The sequence below is a fragment of the Nannospalax galili genome, unplaced genomic scaffold, assembly GCF_000622305.1.
Source record: "Nannospalax galili isolate Female #2095 unplaced genomic scaffold, S.galili_v1.0 scaffold741, whole genome shotgun sequence".
Lineage (NCBI taxonomy): Eukaryota > Metazoa > Chordata > Mammalia > Rodentia > Spalacidae > Nannospalax > Nannospalax galili.
Window position 1 is genome coordinate 1245889 of NW_008346093.1, and position 21473 is coordinate 1267361.

Consider the following 21473-nt stretch of genomic DNA (forward strand, 5'->3'; position numbering starts at 1 on the left):
TCTTTGCTCACGTAAGGCCAAAGGCGCACTCTTATTGGCTAGCGAGGCTAGCGACCTCCGCTCACTGCAGCCTCGAAGTTGACCAGTTAACTGCAGCTGGGGAGAGCGGGCTTCACTTTGTGCTTTCAAAGAGTCTTTCGATATTGGTAAGCATAGTGACGACGAGGGAGAAGTTGGCACTCTGATTGACTTGCACTACCCTACAGCTATACTGCTAACACCCCGGTGGGAGCTTTCTTCTAAAGCTGGAGGGGCATTTCTGCTCCCCTAGGCCAGCGCTTTGGTTCCTCCCACCGTGCAGCCTTTCGGGAAGGTTGGGTCAGCCCTTTTCTGGATTGTTGGGTGCTGTGCTTGGCTCCTTGGGTGATGGGCGGAGTCAAGGCCTCCGAGAGGAACTGGGTCTTTGGAGCATCCGGTCTCCGGTGCGGCGTCGGGAGAGTTCTGGCCATACTAGCACCTATCTCTTCCATCTTTTAGCACGCACTTTCGCTCTGTCCACCCAGCTACTGGTGCATTTAGGTAGGTGAGGTCAAATGAGTAAAAGCTGTGGGGTGGTGCATGGCTACTGGATTGAAATGTTCTTTGAAGCTTTCTTGTCTGTCGATCCCTAGGTCTGTCTACTACCCACCATGCCCCTCCCTGTTGCACTGCAGACCCGCTTAGCGAAGAGAGGCATCCTCAAACATCTGGAGCCTGGTGAGAAAGCTAAGAGCAGATGGGTGGGTCTTAATAAGCACTTTATTATATTTTCTCTCCGCTGGGTAGCAAACCCAGAGCCTCAGTGCTTGCTAGGCAAGCACTCTACTGCTGAGCTATATCCCCAGCCTTTTTTTTTTCCTTTTAGGTCTTTTTGAAACAGGGTCTCCCTGTAGCCCCAGAGGGCATGGAACTCGCTAGGTACACCAGGCTGGCCTTGAACTCCCAGAGATCCGCCTGCCTCTGCCTCCCGAGTGCTGGGACTACAGGCGTGCGCCACCACGTCCCGGCCTTTTTTCTCTTTTTTGTGGTGCTGGCGATCAAACCTGGGGTTTTGGGTGTGCTTTGATATTATGGAGCTACATCTCCTGCCCCTTGACAGGCACTTGGTTGTTGCTAATTGATGCCTTGCATGGCCTGGCAGACATCTCACTGTCGATATGATTGCCTGATAACCATTACTACTGCATAGTAAATACTATCTGTGGGGAGTGGTTGGAGGATATACTTCATGAATCAAGGTGGGCATAATGGCATGTACCAGTAGTCTCAGCGACTCAGTGTTTGAGCCCAGTAGATTAAGGCTAGACATTGGCCACATAGTGAGACCTGGTCTTTAAAAAAAAAAGTTAAAAAGAGCCGGGTGTGGTGGCACACAGCTTTAATCCCAGCACTCAGGAGGCAGAGGCAAGCAGATTTCTGTGAGATTGAGGCCAGCCTGGTTCAGATAAGGAGTTCCAGATTAACTGGGGCTACAGGAAAACCCTGTCTCATAAAGATGAAATAAAGTAAAGCTAGACACGGTGGTACATGGCTGTAATCCCAGCACTGGGGAGACAGGCAGAAGGATCACTGCAAGTGCCACCAAAAAATAATTAAATCCATAGGGGTGACTTTATAGTATTTAATTGGAATGACAGCTGCAGTCTCCTGTGCCTAGTAGCAAGGTATTGATGTTCTGTTTAGCATAGCAAAGGTACTATGTGGTAGACACAATAACCTGTTAACACATTTTGGGGCCTCCTAAATGCCTGGCACATATGTTAATGCTTAACAGTCTGAAATGATGATCAATCATTTAGGCTTACCTTATTGCTGGCTGCTAATTACACATTATTGCCAATAATAATAATAACTGGCATCTGTTTTGACCTATGGTATACCATTCACATTTATTGATAACTGAGCTCTATTACAAGACTACTGTGTGCCCCAATGAGACTTTGTGGTTAATGTGTGAATAATGAGTATTGGTTTTGTTTTGGAGTGTTTTTGGTGGTGCTGGGATTTGAATCCAGGGTTCAAGCAAACCCCATATCATGGATATTTCTTTTAAGCCTTCTGAGTACTGGGCTCACTGCTGATGGTATGTATCTTATTAGCAATATGGATTATCATACCTGACACCTCTTTGGGGCCTATAATGTGATAGGCACTGTGCTGTTGTTGGCATATACATTTTTTTTGCCTTTTTGAGACAGGGTCTCCCTGTAGCCCCTGGCCTCACACTGTAGACCAGGCTGGCCTTGAACTCACAGAGCTCCACCCGCCTCTGCCTCTGCCTCTCAAGTGCTGGGATCAAAGGTGTGCACCACCATGCCCAGCTGGCATATTCATGTCGTTGTAAATTATACCCACAGCTGAAATCTGTTATGGGGCCTATTGAGGGCCAGGCATTAGGCTGATGATAGACACATTTTAAAAATTTTTATTTATGAGGCCGGGCGTGGTGGCGCATGCCTGTAGTCCCAGCACTTGGGAGGCAGAGGCAGGCGGATCTCTGCGAGTTCAAGGCCAGAGGCAAGTGGATCTATGTAAGTGCAGGAGGCTAGCCTGGTCTACATAGTGAGTTCCAGGACAGCTGGGGCTATACAGGGAGACCCTGTCTCAAAAAGACAAAAAAAATTTATGTGTATGTGTGTATTGCCTGCAGGTAGGTAAGTGAACCTGTGTTGTGCAATGCCCGAGGAGATCAGAAGAGGCTATAGAATCCCCTGGGACTGGAGTTACGGACAGTTGCTAGCTGCCATGTGGGTGCTGGGATTCAAACCCGGGTCTTCTGCAAGAACAACCAGTGTTCTTAACCACTGAGCCGTCTCTTCAGCTCCGATAGACACCATTTTTATTCTATTACTGGACATCTGCTGGAGGCTTACTTATGTCAGGTCTCAGGAGCAGATTCAGAGTAATGTTTGGATTAATTCCTTGCTATCCAAACTCTTGCTATTCAATATACAGAAACCCTGGAATCACAGTTGAGAAGGTGGATAAGTCATAAGTCATTATTTTCGGATAACCCCCTGGTGTTCAAACCCATTTCATTGAAATAGGTTTGGATAACACAGTGCCACATAGTATCTGAACTCAGGAACTGAATACATGTAGATAGACTTTTTTTGTCTTTTTGAGACACTGTTGCCCTGTAGCCCCAGCTGGCCTGGAACTGCTATGTAGATCAGGCAGGCCTCCTGCACTCACATAGATACCCTTGCCTCTGCCTCCCAAGTGCTGGGATTAAAGGCAAGCACCACTGCACCCAGCTAAGTTTTTGATAATTCTGAGTTTTGATAATCAACTCTGAAACCAGATAGGCTTGAATAACACTATACATTCACCTGAACCCAGAAACCAAAGATTCAGTTCAGTTTTCTGATAAGTTCTCTAAAACAGATGGATTTGGAGTATATTTGGAGAAATACGTCATACATTTCCTGTCCCAAAACATACACACCCATGTCTTCCACATGTGCTATAGATTTGTCTTTCTAGGTCCTGAATGTAGTTAGAAAACTTCCTTGGTTCTTAAATTGCTCTCCTCATTCTTCCAGAGCCAGAGGAAGAGATTATTGCCGAGGACTATGATGATGATCCTGTAGACTATGAGGCCACCCGGTTAGAGGGCCTACCACCCAGCTGGTACAAGGTGTTCGACCCTTCCTGGTGAGGCTGTCAGGCATGAAGGGAGAGGGGCAGCTGGATTCTTTGCCTTTCCTGTGTTGTCCCTGACTGTGGAGTATATAGGAAATAACAGGGAAAGAGATCTGTGTGCAGGTATAGGTATAGGTTGGGGAGACAAGGAGTTGGCATAAGGGGCATCTGTGCTGACACTGCTTCTCTCCCATGCCCCACAGCGGGCTCCCTTACTACTGGAATGCAGAGACAGACCTTGTGTCCTGGCTCTCTCCACATGACCCAAACTTCGTCGTTACTAAATCTGCCAAGAAGCTCAGGAACAATAACGCAGGTGAGTTGTCAAATACAAGAGTATCTAGAGTGATTCTTGCAGTCTCAGAGGGGGTCTGTGTGTGAGAACGGGCAGGTGGGAGTTGGCAGGCCTAGCTTAGTAGGTTGGTGAAGTTGTTGAAGGCAGGGGCTGCTGGGTCCTAGGTAGGAGGAGGAAGTCACTTCAGGACTTCTGTGTCCCCCTAGATGCTGAGGAGAAGTTGGACCGGAATCATGAGAAGTTGGACAGAAATCATGAGAAGTCAGACCGTGGCCATGAAAAACCAGACAGGAGCCATGACAAGTCAGACCGAAACCATGATAAGTCTGACAGAGATCGAGAGCGGAGCTATGACAAAATGGAGAGGGAGAGAGAGAGGGACAGGGAACGAGATCGGGATCGTGGGTATGACAAGGCAGACCGAGAAGAGAGCAAAGAGCAACGGCGCCATCATCGCAGGGAGGAGCTGGCTCCTTACCCCAAGAGCAAGAAAGGTAAGCAAAACAGGCTGGGACATGGATGGGGCAAGTGAGATGCTAGGGCATAGACTCTTAAGGAAGCCCGCTCTTGAGTACGTGCCCGGCTCTGGCCTTCTGGAGAAGGGTGCTGTGGGCCAATGGTAGCCACTGGCACCTTTTCTTCCTGGGATGAAAGGCTCACTAACCAGGGGCTCCTTGGGCCCCAAGTGAAGAACTTGTCCTGCTACTTACTTCCATAGCAGTGAGCCGAAAAGATGAAGAGTTAGACCCCATGGACCCGAGCTCATATTCAGATGCACCCCGGTAAGTGAGAACCCTTCCTTCATCAGTCCTTTTGTTTCACAATTCTCACTATTCCTGTGAACAGCACCCTTCTGTCTTCTTTCCATTCCTCACTCTTGGCCAGCTAGGGGGTATCCATTATACCCACTTCCTGTCCTCTAACCCTCTATTCCCCCCAGGGGCACATGGTCAACAGGACTACCCAAGAGGAATGAGGCCAAGACAGGTGCTGACACAACAGCAGCTGGACCCCTCTTCCAGCAGCGTCCGTACCCATCCCCAGGGGCTGTGCTCCGGGCCAATGCCGAGGCCTCCCGAAGCAAGCAACAGGACTGAACCTTTGTTCTCTGCAGTTCTGGCAGTTTTCTTTCTTTTTTCCTTGTGGGACTGGAGATAGAACCCAGGGCCTCACATATGCTAAACAAGTGTTCTATCAGTAAGCTACACTCCCAGCCCCCTTATTCTTAATAAAGCTTTTCTGTGGCATGAGTGCTTCCTTTCCTGATTCTTTCCAGGCTTTCCAACCCAAGCTGACAAGATACAAAACACATTTTATTTGCAGAAACTCACCTAAGAAATACTGCGGGGGGGTAGCAGGAGTTGAGGTGGACCTATTAACAGAGCTTAGTCATGTTAGCCCTGTGTGGGGGCAGGGTTGGTGGGGACAGGGAGTTCCCATGCCTACCTCCCCCTCCCCCTAATACTGATAAGAGTTTAGTCCCGGCTGGGCCAGGACTAGAAGGGAGAACGAAGGCAGGCCAGCATCTTCAACTCCGGCAGCTACGAACCCTTCACCTTGGTGAGCAACCTGTGGTGGAAATGGGGAGGAAAGAGAAACACAGAAAGCTGGGGTGGGCTGGCATGTGGGTTTCTTGAGTAAGCCAGGGTGTTGGTAGTAAGCCTAGTAGTCCTGGGGTTAGTAACAGTGCTTATGTGGAGAAAGCAGGTCCTGAGTCAGAAAGCTACACGTGGACTAAATAAATACAACATCTTTATTTGGCATTGGGTGTCCTGACAGTTGTTCATTACAGTTCCTTAGAAAACAAACCAAACAAATCAGAACAAATTAATCAAAAATAAAGATCAAACGGCCCTATTTACATATAGCAAAGATAGCTCAGGCACCTCCCAGGTGCGAGACACACACACACACACACACACACACACACACACACACACACTCGGCGCGAGACACACACACACACACACACACACACACACACACACACACACACGATACAGTTAAAGGGTTAATAAGCCTTGGGGAGTGCAGGGAGCAGGTTTCATGATTCATCAATTCTGATATCCCCTATGAAGTAAGAGTGGCAAGAGTGGGACTGGCAGCTTTATTTTTACTCCAGTCACCTCTCCTCTCCACTTTTCCCAACACTGGATCATTAATGACCTGATTATACCACATGTCGCCAACTACTGAAAAGCAAGTGGCCCCTAGTGCACCTTCCTCAAGAATGGGCTGTTGCAAAACTCTGAGCTAGTGCCTCTCTCCTCACCCTGGGCACTTGCAGCAGGTAGATCTTAAGGGTCTTGGTGCCAGAGAAACTACTCCAAGACCACATCAGAAACCAAGCTGCTTACATGATGTAGGGTGGTGGCATAGGAGGAGAGAAGGCCTCATACAATGGGAAATGGAACCCCCCCAGGTAGGCATTAGTCATTACTGAAGAGCTATGGGGTTTTTGTTCAGTCTGCAGGGTGGCTGGAATGAACTGTCAAGGCATGAGAGACAGGACACCTCCAGCAGAGGGAGGTGGGCAGACAAAGGCTTTGAACAGCAATACCCCTACCCTGTCCCCAAAGAGGTTAGCCTGAAGAAAAGGAAGCAGCTCTAAAACCCTCCAAGAAAGAGTCTACCAGAAAGGGTTCATGTGATATTCAGCCCTAGTTCCATACCCCTCCAGAAATCTGGGAGAAAAAACCCAATCCCAGAGGAGCCAGGCCCTGCAGGCAACGTGGGACCTGCAGATGCCCAACACCCTCCAACCCAGTCCCCTTCCCTGTCTCCCCCCACCATCAACAGCTCACTTCACCAGCACTGACTTTGGCAGAAAGGGCTCCGTGATGTGGTCCCCTCGGGAAGACAGCTGTGGTGGTGGTGGTGGCTGCCCAGGAGGCTGTTGGTGAATGCAGGGCCCAGAAGCAGAGGTGGAAGGTGAAGCTATGGCTTTGATTGCACCTCGGGGAAGGCTGTAGAGGTAGACGGCACCAATGACGAGCCCAGCACCAAGGGCAAATAACGGGTCCAGGTGGAAGCCAAAGAGGCGAATGGAGGCAACAGTGGACAGCACAATGGACAGGGAAGTGGCAAAGCCCTTGAGGATGTTGTCAGCATACTTGACAACAACGGCCACTAGCAACCCACCAAAGGCCTGGTTTAGTACCACACCCCAGACAGCAGGTGTATACCCAAAGAAGAAGCCACGGCGGGCTACAGCAGTGCCCTCCGCCCACCAGAGCCCCACCAGGCCCAGTGCTGTACCAAAGAGGCCGAGTTGTAGGTTACGTAGCCACACAGAACCTGAGCTACCTTTGAGGATCTTCTCAAAGTAGACACCTGCGAAGCCTGAGGAGAGACAAGAGGCCACAACAGCTGCTAGGCCTGCCCCAGGGTTCTGATCCAATGGCCGTGGGCCTCCCCCACCAGCTTGCTGTGCCTGGACAATGGCAACACCAGTGAAGAGGAGCAGCAGGGAGACCCACTGTAGGCGTGAGAGGCTGCGGTTCAGCATGAGCACAGAGAACAATGCGGTGGTCAGGATCTTCAGCTGATACGTCACCTGGAAGTTGCATGTGGAAGGCATTAAAGGCTGGGCCCAACTCCCAGAAAGTGAAAGTGGTGGATAGCACCCACTGTGTGCCTCCAGATGTGGAGGATAACAAAATTACATGACAACAAAATTAGCAAAAAGAGGGCCAGGCGTGGTGGCACCCGCCTTTAATCCCAGCATTTGAGAGGCAGAGGCAGGCAGATCTCTGTGAGTTCAAGGCCAGCCTGGTCTTCATAGTGAGTTCCAGGACAGGTGGGGCTACAGGGAGACCCTACCTCAAAAAAACAAAGACCAAAAAGAAAAAAAAAATTAGCAAAAAGAGCCAGCCATTGGCCATTGATTAAATTGTGGCTAAATAGTTCTCAAAACCCATCCCAGAGAGCTAGGGATATAAGCTCAGTCGTGAGAGTACTTGACTAACACAAGGACCTGGGTTCAATCCCCAGGACTACTTAAACCAGATGTTTACAGATTACATCTGTAATCCTAGCACTCAAGAAGTAGAGGCAGAAGGATCAGAAATTCAAAGTCATCCTTGGCTACACAGACTTGGAAGACAGTCTTGGCCAGAAACTGTCTCAAGAAAACAGTTTGGAGAGGTGTGGGAGCATGGATGGGGGAGGGGGTCTAAATCTGATTAAGAACTATTGCATGAAATGTACAAAAGCTCGGGGCTGGAGAGATGGCTCAGCAGTTAAAAACACTGGTGGTTCTTGCAGAAGACCCGGGTTCATATCCCAGCACCCACATGGCAGCTGACAACTGTCTTTAACTCCAGTCTCAGGGGATCCTCTTCTGACCTCCGTGGGCATTGCATGTCAATGGTCCACTTACCTACATGCAGGCATAACACTCATAAACATAAAATAAAAATAATTAAAAAAATTTTTTTTTAATGTACAAAAGCTCAATAAAAATTTTTTTGTCTTTTTGAGACAGGGTCTCCCTGTGGACCCAGATGGCCTGGAACTGGCTAGACCAGATTGGCCTGGAACTATCTAGACCAGATTGGCCTCAAACTCACAGAGATGCACCCAACTCTGCCTCCCGAGTGCTGGCTCAAAAGCGTGCCCGTGCCACCACACCTGGCTAACAAAATATATATTTTTTAAAAAAGGTACCTGCGCCAAGAAGTCCCAAGCCACACCAAAATCTACAACTCAATCCCATTTTCCTAGGTATGTGACAGAGACAAAGTACCTGTCCTATCTCATCTCTATAAAATAAGGCTAAGCAGATGATGAATAAGTGGAAAGCATTGTGATGAGGGAAGTCTTCATACAAATGAATTAACCACAATAGGAAAGCCAGAAAATATTTACATATTTCTGTGTTCAGCATGAGTCTGTGGACTATATGGAAATTACTTCATTTAATCTTTACAACTACTGCGGGAAATGGACACCACTGTAATTTCAAATTTAAAAGATGAGCAAGCATGACTAGCCTGGTGGGACATGACTGAAATCCCAACACTTAGGAGTCTGAGGAAGAAGAACCATGAGTTCAAGGCCAGCCAAGCTCATATAGCAAGACTTCATCTCAAAAGTGAAACAAAAGCCAGGTATGGTGGCACACTTCTTTAATCCCAGTACTACATAGTGAATTCCAGGCCAGCTGGGGCTACAGAAAGACCCTGTCTTAAAAAGACCAAAAAAAGGGGCTGGAGAGATGGCTCAGTGGTTAAGAGCACTGACTGCTCTTGCAGAGGACCTGGGTTCGATCCCAGCACCCACATGGCAGCTACAAATCATCCTTAACTCCAGTTCCAGGGGAATCTGAAGTCCTCTTCTGACCTCCAAGGCATTGCACGACACAGGTGCACTCACATACATGCAGGCAATACACTCATACACATAAAATAAGAATGATAAAATATATTTTTTAAAAAAGAGCAAAGAAAGAAAAGAAACAAAACAGAGCATGGTGGCACACAGCTATAATCCCAACACTTGAGAGGTGGAGGCAAGGAGGGTCAGGTGATCATCCCATAGCAAGTTCAAGGCCAGCCTGGGCTAAATGAGACTGTCTCAAAGAAAACAAAAAATTAAAATGAGCAGGCAAAGGCACAGAAAGACTAAGTGACTGACACCCCCCCCCACCCAAATCACACAGCTAGAAAGCAGCAGCACTGAGATTTGAACCCAGGCAGCCTTGTCACGGCATCTATACTTTTTTTTTCTTTTTGGTCTTTTTGAGACAGGGTGTCCCTACAGCCCCATCTGGCCTGGAACTTACAGAGATCTGTCTGCCTCTGCCTCTCGAGTGCCGGGGCATCTATACTTTTTAATCAATCTTGTGAAAACAAGACTATCCACAAATGCCCAAGACATCAATGAGCACTCAAAGGCTATTTCCTGGTGTGTTTTTTTTTTCCTTTCTTTTTTTTGAAATACGGTTTGTTTATGTAGTCCACTTTGGTCTGGAGCTCAAAATTCTCTTGCTTCAGGCTCCTGAGTTCTAGAATTGCAGGCATATGCTATCATGCCTGGCCCCAAGTACTTCTTCAGTCATCCCAGCATCTCCTCTATTCCCCATTGCATGAGGAAACCAAGGTGAGAGCTTCCAAGAACACTCTTTGGGGGGGGGGGGGCTTTTTTGAGACAGGGTCTCCCTGTAGCCCCAGCTGGCTTGGAACTCACTATGTAGACCAGGCTGGCCTGGAACTCATAGATCTGCCTGCCTCTGCCTCCTGAGTGCTGGGATTAAAGGTGTGTGCCACCATGCCCGGCTATTTTTATTTATTTATGTGTAGCAGTCTGTGTCTGTGTAGGTACATGCCCATGTGTGTCTGCAGAGTCATGCTGAGGTAAAAGGCGGGTGCTGGGATTAAAGGCATGCGCCACCACACCCAGCCTAAGAATATTCTTTAAGTGACAGTCCCTGCTTTTTTCAGAGCACCTCCCTCCATCCCCTATATCCCCCACCCCGACAAACTCAGCTAGGCTGGGCTGGGGGCTCACCTGGAATGTGGCAGCTGGAAGATTGGAGATGGCGACATACTGGAGGTTATTCTGCAAGGTGTAGATGAGAGAGGGTACTGCTAGCTTGAGTGTGTCCACATACTGCACCAGGACAGCCTCGTGGAGAAAGAGAACCAGGTGCTTCACATTACCTATGTGCGAGGAAGGGATCTGCTGAAGGTTGGCACCAGGTCCAGCACCTGTGTCCACCTTACAGTCCTGCCCCCCCCCCACCTCCTCTGACTTCCTGGGAGATTTGCTCAGGTTTTATTTTTATTTTTGCAGTGCTGAGAATGGACCCAGAGCCTTGCACATGCTCAGGCAATGTGCTATACCACTTAGCATTCCTCCACTAGCCCCCCAAGTCAATAAGAAGCCTTCCTGATAAGTTTTTTTTTTTTTGAGACAGGGTCCTCACTATATAGCTCCAACTGTCCTGGAACTTGCTATGTAGACCAGACTGACCTTGAACTCACAGAAATCTGCCTGCCTCCGCTTCCCAAGTGCTGGGATTTCTTTCCTCTCTATCCCTCTCCCTCCTCACCCTCTCCTCTCTCTCTCAGTGTGATGGGCATGGAACCTAAGGCCTTAGTGAATGCTTGGCAAGTGTTCAACATTGAGGGCCTGAAAGCTAGGATGACACCAATTTAATTCAAGGATAAACAAACTGAGTAGGGCACAATAATGTACCTGTATCTGGAGTCCCAGCCACTCCAGACGCTGAGAGAATTACTTTAGTCCAATATTTTGAATTTAACCAGAGTCTGGGTAGCACAGTGAGACCTTGTCTCAAAAAAGTGGGGAGGAGGAGGAAAAAAGGGAAGGAAGAGGGAAGGCGGTCACACAAGTAAATTGAAATTGTGGACCACCATGGTGATGTATGCCTGTAATCCTAAAACTTGGGAGAAGGCCAGAGGATCAGGAGTTCAAGATCAACTTCAGCTATAGTGTTATACATCAGCCTGGTCTACCTGAGACTCTATCTCAAAAAAATAAAAAAACAGTTAGCCAAGATGGTTCAGTGGGGGTAAAGATGCTTGCCACCAAGTCAAATGACCTGAGTTTGAGCCCAAGGATACACATGAGACAAATGATTCCCACAAGTTGTCTCTGACCTCCACATGCACATAGTGGCATGTGTGCACCATACCTGTCCCCATAAAATATAATAGAAAAGGAAAACAAAAAAATGTGGATAAGAGCTATAGCTACCCGTGATTGCTCATCTCAAGCATTAGCTCTAATGCCTTCCAGGCTCCACGTGATTAAGAATGTTAGCCAGACATGGTAGCGCATGCCTTTAATCCCAGCACTTGGGAGGAAGAGGCAGGCGGAGCTCTGTGAGTTCGAGGCCAGCCTGGTCTACATAGTGAGCTCCAGGACAGCTGGGGCTACAGGGAGACCCTGTCTCAAAAAGACCAAAAAAAAAAAGAATGTCTTCTTCAGTGGAAACATGCTGTGCAGAGTGGCACAATTCGTCCCCATCTTTGACATATTCAAAGCCTTGAGAAAGAAACAACTGGGCATATCTCAAAGGAGAAGGCCACAGGGAAATATTTAAATCAGTGGATAAACCCAATGCCCAATCTAGAAAAATCATGTAAGACAGAAGAGCATACTAAATGATACCATAGGCATTCAGTTGGCAGAATCCAGACTACCCAAGTCTGCAAGACAAATGAGCTCACTTCATCAGCAAATGTACTACAGAAAGATAAGTAGAACAGTTGGAGGGGGCCTGAAGATTAAAATACTTAGAAAACACTAACAAATTTTTTTTGGTCTTTTTGAGATAGGGTGTCCCTGTAGCCCCAGCTGGCCTGGAACTCACTATGTAGACCAGGCTGACTTTGAACTAGATGAAGTTGAGTATCTCCTTCAGAAATTCATTGAAGTGGACAATGAATACAAACTCCCTACTGTCTTCGAGAAGCTCATGGCCACAGAAGCAATTGCTGATGCTCTGGGTTATGTGGTCTGAATGTGGTGGAAATGAGAAATAAGGCTTTCCCACAAAGTAGGGTGTTTTGATCCATGACATGGTGCACCTGCTGTCCAGTAAATGGTATTCTTGTTGTAGACCAAGGGGAGAAAAATTCAAGTCTGTTCAAAGATGCACAGTGGATGCCAATCTGAGTGTTCTCAACTTGGTTATTGTAAAAAAAAAAAAAAAAAAAAAGGAGAGGATATCCTGAGCTAACAGATACTGCTGTACCTTGGTGGTTGGGGCCCAAAAGAGCTAGCAGAATCCGCAAGCTTTTCAGTCTCTCTAAAGATGATGATGATATCTGTCAATATGTTGTCAGAAAGCCCTTGAACAAAGAAGGTAAGAAGCCCAGGACTAAAGCACCCAAGATTCAGTGTCTTGTTACGCCACATGTCCTTCAGCACAAATGCCAAAGTGCTGCTCTAAAAACATGCAAAGAAAAATAGGAGGCTGCAGAATATGCTAAACTTTTGGCCAAGAGAGTGAAGGAAACCAAAGAAAAATGCCAGGAACAGATTGCCAAATGACATAGGCTATCCTTGCTGAGAGCTTCTTCCAAGTCTAGTAAAAAATAATAATTAAAAAATGTTATTTTTATTTTATGAGTATGCGTATATTGCCTGCATGTATGTAAGTGCACTGGTGTTGTGCAATTCCCTCGGAGGTCAGACAAGGGTGTTGGGCGCCCTGAAACTGAAGTTATTGATGACTGTTATCCATCATGTGGGTGCTGGGAATTGAACCTGGGTCTTCTGCAAGTGCAATCAGTGCTCTTATCCACTGAGCCATCTCTCCAGCCCCCAAAATAAGAAATTTTTTTTTGATATTTTTGAGACAGGGTCTCCCTGTAGCCCCAGCTGTCCTGGAACTCACTATGTAGACCAGGCTGGCCTTGAACTCACAGAGATCCGCCTGCCTCTGCCTCCCCGAGTGCTGGGACTAAAGGCATGTGCCACCATGCCCAGCCAAAATAAGAATTTGCAAGAGTAACAAATAAATGACCAAACTTAAAAAAATAACCAATTAAAAAATGATGATCATACACAAACACATTTTAAAATGTTATGACACTTGGGCTGGAAAGATGGTTCAGTGGTTAAGAACACTGGTTGTTCTTGCAGAAGACCCGGGTTCGAATCCCAGCACCCACATGGCAGCTAACAACTGTCCGTAACTCCAGTTCCAGGGGATCTGACAGCCTCTTCTGTCCTCTGCGGGCATTGCACGGCATGGGTGCACTTACCTACATGCAGGCAATACACACATACACATTAAAAAAATGTTATGACACTTAAAAAATCATTATGAATTTGAGTACTGATGGAATATTTAATTTCTTGAATTATTTTTATGTGTATGGGCATATGTGGGTGGGTGTGCTTGCCTTTTTATGTACATGTAGCGATTAGAAGTTAGAGGCTGATGTTAGGTGTCTTCGTCTATCACTCTCCACCTTATTTTTTGAGACAGCACAAAATGTTTCAGCTAAACTGGCTGGCAGTGAGCCCCTAGTATCTACCTGCCTACAACAACCCAACACACACTCAGTACTGCAGTTAAAAACAGACCTGTGCCACAGTGCCTGGCTTTTTTCCGGAGTTCTGGGGGCTCAAACTAGGTACTCATTCTTGCACTGTAAGCATTTACCCACTGAGCCATCTAACAGAACCTATTGTTATTATGTGTATGGTACTGGGGATTGAACCTAGGGCCTCAAGTAGGCTAAGCAAGTGCTCTACAGCTAAGCTATATTACCTATCCTTTATTTTTAATTGTGTGTGTGTGTGTGAGAGAGAGAGAGAGGGAGATGTAAGTACCGAGAGAGAGAGAGAGAGAGAGAGAGAGAGAGAGAGAGAGAGAGAGAGAGAGAGAGAGACGGGGGGGTAAGTACCCTGATGCACATGTAGAGATCAGAGAACAATTTTGGAGGAAGGAGTCAGTTCTCTTCTTCCATCAAGGGTTCTGAGGATTGAACTCAGGTTATCTGTCAAGAGCTTTTACCCTCTTAGCTACTATGCTGGGCCTCATAACTTTTATTTTGAGACAGAGTCTCAAAAAGTTAATCAGGCTGGTCTTGAATTTGTGATGCTCCTGCTTCAGCCTCTCAACCAGCTGGGTTTATAGGCCTGCACCATCAGGCCTAGGTTTGCTTTTTAATCAGTATTTTATTATTTTCATTTTATGTGTATGAGTGTATATGCAGTTGTGTTGTACAATGCCTGACAAAGTCAGAAGAGGGCTTCAAATCTCTTGGAACTGGAGTTACAGACTGTGTTATCTATCATGTGAGTGCTTGGGAATCGAACCCGGGTCCTCTGCAAGAGCAGCCAGTGTCCTTAACCACTGAGCCATCTCTCCAGGCCCTTTTAAAAATTTTATTTTTATTTTATGTGTATTCCCTGCATGTATTTAAGTGCACTGGTGTGCAGTACCTGCAGAGGTCAGAAGAGGGCGTCACATCCCATGGAACTAGAGTTATTGACAGTTGTTCACCACCATGTGGGTGCTGGGGACTGATCCTGCGTTCTCTGCAAGAGCAGCCAGTGCTCTTAATTGCTGAGCCATCTCCCCCCAGCCCCCTGTTGTTTTGAGACAGGGTCTTGCTTCACCCTAGTCTGACTTGGAACTTAAGATCTTTCTGCCTCTCACATGCTGAAATGAGATATGAACCACCACACCCAGCTTTATTATTTTTTGATATATGACTTTTATTATACTTGCTTTATTTGTGTGAGAGTCTCACATAGTTCAGGCTAGCTCTGAACTAGGTAGCCAAGGATGACCTTGAACTTCTGATCTTCCTGCCTCAGATTATAGGTATTCAAAACACCAGGTTTATGTGGCACTGGGTATCAAACACAGGGCTTCATGCACTCTAAGCTACATCCCCTACCCTAGGTATTAAACTTCCACTTATTTTTTTTTTCTGCTGTTGTTTTGAGATGGGGCCTTAAAATGTTGCCCAAGAACTCCTGAAGTTAAATGATCCTCTGCCCTCAGCATCCTGAATAGTTAGGATTACAGACACATATCACTACACCCAGCTGGTATTATAAAAGGGCAGGTATGTAACAGATATATAATTATTGGTGAGTGGCTAACCATTGATGCTGCTTTAAGACAGAGTAGTAAAGAATTGATAATAATGAACCCGGGGAATGGGTACATGGGTATTTTGTGTGTGTGTTTGGAATGGAATTCTCCATTCTACAAAGTTTTTGTTTATTTTTGAGATACAGTCTCACTATACAGCACTGGCTGGCCTGGAACTTGCTATGTAGACTTGGCTGGCCTCAAATTCACAGAGATCCACCTGCCTCTGCTACACAAGTGCCATGATTAAAACCATGTGACACTATACCCAGCTTGAGACAGAGTCTCATGCAGCCAGGCTGGCCTCAAACTCCATAATGATCTGGAACTCCTGATCATGCTGCCTCCACCGTCCAAGTGCTGTTATAACAGGCTTGGGCCACCACACATGGCTTCCATAATATAAAGGTAAATCAACCACCATGTGCGTGTTCTTCTCTTATGGACAGACTATCTCACTACTACAGTTCACAGGGTGGTAGCAAGGAAGCTTAGATGCACTTACATAATCCCCAGGCAGGTTTTCCAACACCAGCAAACACCCTGTGCATGCTTGCGTGTGCGCTCTCGCTCTCTCTCTCTCTCTCTCTCTCTCACACACACACACACACACACACATACACACACACATACTCTCACACACTTATTTAGGGAATCCCACCAACAAACCCCCTTCCCTGGCTCATATCATACCCCTCTTCTGTGCAAAGAGCAGCAGGAGACAGGTGAGACCTTTGAGCACTTCGGCCATGACCACAGCGGTGGTGGCAAAGAAGCGGTCCCCAGGCAGTGTGCGGGCATAGCGGATGCTGAGGATGAGGGAGGCATTCTGGACCACCAGCACAGCTAGGGATATGTACTTGAGACGCCGATGAGCTGTAGGGAGTGGAAGGAGCACAGGGGATGGGGTCAGAAGCTGCTGGGGCACAGCCATCCCCCCACCTTCCTCTCCTTTCTCAACCAGAAACCTCTTAGCCACTGTATCTTCCTCCTTCTGCCTGCCCATCCTAACTCAATGTCTGATCCTTACCTGTTTTCACACCCTCAGCTACTGGCCCGAAGTGTCAGAGAGAAGTGGGTTCCACCCTGGCCAGCCTTTACCTGAAATCCTTAGCAAGGTGTCAGGAAATGACTAGGGCAGGTCCTAGACACCCACCTTGGCTCCTTTTCCTCCCCTGAGAAGCAACTCTTTCTATAACAGAGCTAAAAGTAAATCAATCAATGTGAGTGTTCTACTGCCTTATACCAGACAGCATTCCTAACATTTATTGAGTGCTTACTGTACACCTATCCCTGGGCTAAGGGGTTTAAACAGTTCCTAAATGAATCACATCACTTTACTCTCTGAAGGTACTATGGAAATTCTCATGTTATCAATGAGCAAAGTGAGGGATTTTGGCATTTTATGAAATGATGGTTCTACTTGAGGAACCACCCCATATAAGAAATAATATCCCAATACATTGAATGGGACCATTGTTTATGATGTCCACCCCCTAAGGATTATTTCTTCCATCTCCCCATTGTCTCTCATACAATGGTTACACCACCAAAAATGGTCTGTTTATCTCAACACATAAGGAAATCCTTCCCTATTCAACATGGCCCATCCTACCACCACTGTACACTAAACCACCCCCAAAGACAAGGAATCATTCTTTGTTCTACTCACACTAACAATGAGCTCTTTGATATAAAGGACCTGGCAACTTCAAAATGTTCTTTCTCTGACCTGTAAGGAAGAAACTCTCCCACCATAACATAAAAAAACTATCTACATTTGAAAGGAACTCCCCAGAACATTTGCCCAGGTAATGAAGGATACCCTCAAGCTCAAAATGGACCCACATGTCATACAAGGAAGGATCTGCCCCACCCTGACAATTTATAAGGTTCCTTTATAGGGAAGGAGTCACCACCCTCAGAATAGTCTGTCCCTTCTATAAAATTCTCACACCTTCAGAATGATCTCTCCCTTCCACAATCAAGGACCCACACACCCCTAACAGTCTCAATGGTTTTAGCTTCCTCAAAAAGGAAATTCCCTACATATTGAAGAAACCTCACCACAACCACCCACAGAACGGAACAGTTGATTCCTGCACCCTGCACCCAAACACACACGCGCGCGCGCACACACACACACACACACACACACACACACACACACACACAGAGGTCGGTCCACAAGAGATGCTCGCTGTCACTTCAGTCAGGAACCATTCCACCCTCAATGATCCCGACCTTCGCCCGGTAGACTGCTGGGCCTCAGTCCGTCTCACCCGTAGTGGCGGCCCCAGGCTCCAAAGCACTGGCAGAGACTGTCTCCGCCGCAGTGGATCCGTCAACTCCAACCGCTGCCATGTTGGCATCTGCCCGGCCCGTCCCCTCGGCAACAGACCGCTTCCGTGTCCATCACTTCCGCTTCCGGAGTAGAAGGCAGAGCGTGGGCTAGGTCAGGGCGGTGGCTTTCATCACCCGTTCCAAGGCAGACTCTAAGATGGTCTCGGGATTCCCAGATTCCATCAGAACGGGACCCAGGGTGCGGCTGATTCCGTCTCCCACTGCCGTTGCACACTCTAGCCACTAACATCCGCCCCCACCTTGTGTTTGCTGGCCTCACTGATCCGACTGTCGGTTACCACCCACCTAAACTCTCTCATGGTTTCCATTGGCTCAGTGGCTCTACCATCTCTGCTGACTATTGGAACCTTCAGATGGCACCACCCTTTTCGCATGAGACTTAATTCTATTTCCTTCTCCCAGCTAGATCCCACCCCTTAAGCACCGTGGCCTTCTGGGACAAATGAGACTTTAGAGAAGGCGGGCCAGATGAGCCACGGGACTAGCCCTTCGGAGTGCAGCGATTAAAATAGATTTAGGGGGGCTAGTCAGCATTGTAGGTGGAAATGGGGTAGGGCGCCGGAGAAGTCAAAGGGATGGGGAAAGTAAGGAGAATTCAAAAAAGTAAAGGCAAGGTAGGATTTAAAGGTTAATAGAAAACGCAAGGAAGATTCTAGTTGGATCCTGACATTGTGCCTGTAAATCCCAGCACTCCCAAGTTTGAGACCAGCGCTGGAAGTCCTGTGTTGAAAAGAAAAGCTGTCACAGCGGCCCCACCCGGCATTTTTCTTCAGTTTTTCTCCAGCCATCTCTAGGATCAGCATACAGTAATTGCTCCACAAATGCTTGCCTCTATAAATGGCCAATCACTTGTGACTTCATTATTTATTAAATAGGTTTCCACACATGGCTTTTTAAATAATCCAGGCAGGGGGAGTAGGGACAGGAGGGCACACTAGTAGCTCTCCTACCTCCAGTACATTATTTACATTTTAGCAATTGGACAATCCTGGCTCAGGAGGAGGCAGCAAAAAGTTGGAGAAGGAGGATTCCAGGAGAACAAACAGTAAGACTTATTTCCCCCAGCCCATCCTCCCCCTTCCCCGAACCATCCATCCCATCCTAGTCTCTGGTGGTATCCAGGTGATGCCCATCTCCAATTCCTTCCCAAATTATGGAAGTAAGGTTCTTCTCACCAGAATAAGAGCACTTGGGATAACAGTAGGGTCCCCTCACTAAAAGTCACCAAAAGAGAACAAAAACAAAAAATAAGAGCCCTGGGATACTAATAGGGCATTACTTCCCCCAGAATAAGCAATTCTGGGCTGAGACAGGGAAGCAGCTGATCTGAATGAGACCCCAAACTAGGGGTAACTGCTAAAAGAAAGCGCTTCTGGGGTATTTAAAGGAAAGCACCCTTGCCAAACTTGCCCAAGTGAGAGCATTTGAACTAAGTGTCTAAATTCATGGTAGTAGTATATAGGAGGTGCCAGTGTAGGGACTACAATGTCAGAATAAGGGTCCTAGGGCTCAAAAGGGAAGGAACTCCAACCAGATAAACATCCTTAACAGAACAAGAAGCAAGGAATTTCCCCCTCCCAAATAAGGGACCACAGGTTCTTGGAGAAGGATTCCTTCACAGGATTGGAAAGGGAACTGGGCAGACTTGGCTGATCTTCTGACCCCTGATCCCTATTCCCTGACCTTAGTAATACTGGATTTTTAACAACCTGTATAACCAGGTCAACAGATGTGCATCTATCCCTGCGGCATGACCATGGGATTCCAGCCAGGAAGAGCCTGGCTGGGCCTAGGGAAGCAGGGACCAGGGCAAGGGGGTGGGGCTTCCTTTGGGGGGGTTAATGGGTGCTTCTTCAGCTGGTGTCTGCATCCAGGGGTCCAGCAGAATCTCCTCCAGTGATGGTCGGGAACAGGGTTTAGGGGCCAGGCACCGGCGGATTAGGGCACAGCAATCTATGGGCAAAGAAGCACAGGGAAGATTAGCAGTCAGTAGAGGGTACCAGTACTAGGAAGAATAGAGGCTGCTGGGCTGGGGTCAATGAGGACCTCACCTGGAGAGACATGGGCAGGAAAGTGGAGCTCAGCCTCCAAAATCTCCTGGTCTCTCTCAAAGGGAATATCCCCACACACCATGTCATAGAGGAGGACACCCAGTGACCAGACAGTGGCTGGGAGGGCGTGGTATTGGTGTCGAGAGATCCATTCTGGAGGGCTATACACCCTTGTCCCTGCACACAAACCCAGGGTTAGATTCCTTTCTGATGATGCCCTTCGTCGACCCCTGTTCCTCCAGGAAGTATGAGCTCATTAAAGGAGGTTTTCTCTCACTAGAATAGTAGCTCTTTAAATCTCACAGCAGAGTCCCATCACCAGCAACAATAGCTAAAAACAGCACTTAAAAGTTAAAAGCTGGTGTAGTGGAGGCAGAGGCAGGTGGATCTCTGTGAGTTTGAGGCCAGCCTGGTCTACATAGTGAGTTCCAGGTTCCAGGTCATCTGGGGCTACAGGGAGAACCTGTCTCAAAAAGACAAAAAAAAAAAGTTAATAAAAAACAGGCTAGGCACAGTGGTACACACCTTTATTCCCAGCACTTGGGAGGCAGAGGCAGGTGGATCTTTTTTAATTTGAGGCCAGCTTGGTCTACATAGCAAGTTCCAGGCATCTGGGGCTACAGGGAGACCCTGTCTCAAAAAGAAAAAAAAAAAATCAAGCTGGGTATGGTGGCGTACACCTTTGATCCCAGCATTTGGGAGGCAGAGGCAGGAGGATCTCTGTAAGATCAAGGCCAGCTGGAGCAACAGATGACCCTGTCTAAAGAACAGAAAACAAATAAAAGATACAATATATCAAAGGTTACAAGGACAACCCATTACTAAATCTCAAAAACCTCCCATCATGAGATGTAGGGAGGAAAACTTACCGTCAAAGTCCGTGTAGGGTTCATCATGAAGCAGAGCACCAGAACCAAAATCAATAAGTTTAATACAACCCCGGCACAGGTCTATCAGGATGTTCTCATCTTTGATATCACGATGGACAACTCCTCGGGAGTGGCAGTGCTGGACAGCTGCCACTACCTGAGTAAAGAAGCTGCGGCTTCGGCTTTCCCCCAGTGGGCCTTTCTCTGTGATGTAGTCAAAAAGATCCTGGGCAGGCATAGGCCGCTCAAGGACCAGCATGAAGCCCTCTGGTGTCTCAAACCAGTCAAGTAGGCGGATCACACCAGGATGCCCATTGCCTTCACCCACCTTCCATAGCAGTGCCACCTCAAGTGGGCAAGTGACTGAGTCTGACTGCAGGTAGAAAGCAAAGAGAAAAATGGAAGCAGACTTAAATCTGTAGTTCTATTGCCAATTTCTCAAAGTTTATTAACAAAGCCCCTTCAGACTTCAACTTTTAACAATAAACTTCCCTTCCTGGACACTAAGGACTCATATATGAACCACATCTGGCATGTAGTAAGAGATGAGTAAATATTTGGGTAAATTGAAGTGGTTTCTAACAAAAGTCCTCTGTAGATGCACTATTATGTGGCATTTTTTTTAACCTGTTTTGTAAACCAACATTCAGATTAGAACAGTTTTTTGAGTTTTTTTTTTT

The 21473-nt window shown here is 47.2% G+C and overlaps 3 protein-coding genes and 1 pseudogene across 7 annotated transcripts in view; 2 read left to right on the forward strand and 2 right to left on the reverse strand.

Annotated features, from left to right (window-relative positions):
• Positions 1-53: 53 nt before the first annotated feature.
• Pqbp1 (polyglutamine binding protein 1) lies at positions 54-5169 on the forward strand. 2 transcript variants are annotated; one of them, XM_017800459.2, is made up of 7 exons: positions 54-146; positions 612-696; positions 3525-3636; positions 3828-3940; positions 4126-4413; positions 4638-4701; positions 4860-5169. In XM_017800459.2, the coding sequence occupies exons 2-7, from the start codon at positions 630-632 to the stop codon at positions 5014-5016; spliced, it is 801 nt and encodes a 266-aa protein (XP_017655948.1). In that variant the 5' UTR covers positions 54-146; positions 612-629; the 3' UTR covers positions 5017-5169. The 2 variants fall into 2 exon arrangements, with proteins under 2 accessions (XP_017655948.1, XP_008840784.1); XM_008842562.3 differs by lacking the exon at positions 54-146 and adding an exon at positions 340-519.
• Positions 5170-5184: 15 nt separating this feature from the next.
• Slc35a2 (solute carrier family 35 member A2) lies at positions 5185-18144 on the reverse strand. Of its 3 annotated transcripts, none has more exons than XM_008842564.3 (5): positions 17754-18143; positions 16203-16385; positions 10430-10581; positions 6739-7475; positions 5185-5488 (listed from the first exon to the last, which is right to left on the reverse strand). In XM_008842564.3, exons 2-5 carry the CDS (start codon positions 16258-16260, stop codon positions 5461-5463), a joined length of 975 nt encoding a protein of 324 aa, XP_008840786.1. In that variant the 5' UTR covers positions 16261-16385; positions 17754-18143; the 3' UTR covers positions 5185-5460. The 3 variants fall into 3 exon arrangements, with proteins under 3 accessions (XP_008840786.1, XP_008840785.1, XP_017655949.1); XM_008842563.3 differs by having other exon boundaries at positions 17792-18142; XM_017800460.2 differs by lacking the exon at positions 5185-5488 and having other exon boundaries at positions 6044-6885; positions 17792-18144.
• LOC103741683 lies at positions 12008-12991 on the forward strand (annotated as a pseudogene).
• Positions 18145-18722: 578 nt separating the features above from the next.
• The window catches only part of Pim2 (Pim-2 proto-oncogene, serine/threonine kinase), a 6157-nt gene continuing 3406 nt past the window's right edge, over positions 18723-21473 (reverse strand). The window contains exons 4-6 of one of the 2 annotated variants that reach the window (XM_008842565.3): positions 20794-21166; positions 19925-20101; positions 18723-19826 (exon numbers count right to left, since the gene is read on the reverse strand). In XM_008842565.3, coding sequence (XP_008840787.2) covers positions 19663-19826; positions 19925-20101; positions 20794-21166 — 714 coding nt within the window. In that variant the 3' untranslated portion in view covers positions 18723-19662. The remainder of the gene's footprint in view (positions 19827-19924; positions 20102-20793; positions 21167-21473) is intronic. The other variant, XM_029568059.1, reaches the window with a different exon arrangement.

Excerpts from the sequence above, each read along its gene's own strand:
- Pqbp1 (XM_017800459.2), top strand. The coding sequence starts at position 630 with ATGCCCCTCCCTGTTGCACTGCAGACCCGCTTAGCGAAGAGAGGCATC. Across the intron at positions 4,414-4,637 it reads TTACCCCAAGAGCAAGAAAG|CAGTGAGCCGAAAAGATGAA; the intron begins GTAAGCAAAACA and ends TTACTTCCATAG. Across the intron at positions 4,702-4,859 it reads TCATATTCAGATGCACCCCG|GGGCACATGGTCAACAGGAC; the intron begins GTAAGTGAGAAC and ends TATTCCCCCCAG.
- Slc35a2 (XM_008842563.3), bottom strand. The coding sequence starts at position 17,873 with ATGGCAGCGGTTGGAGTTGACGGATCCACTGCGGCGGAGACAGTCTCT. Across the intron at positions 10,582-16,202 it reads GCTCTTTGCACAGAAGAGGG|GTAATGTGAAGCACCTGGTT; the intron begins GTATGATATGAG and ends CCTCGCACATAG. Across the intron at positions 7,476-10,429 it reads TTCCAGCTGCCACATTCCAG|GTGACGTATCAGCTGAAGAT; the intron begins GTGAGCCCCCAG and ends TGCAACTTCCAG.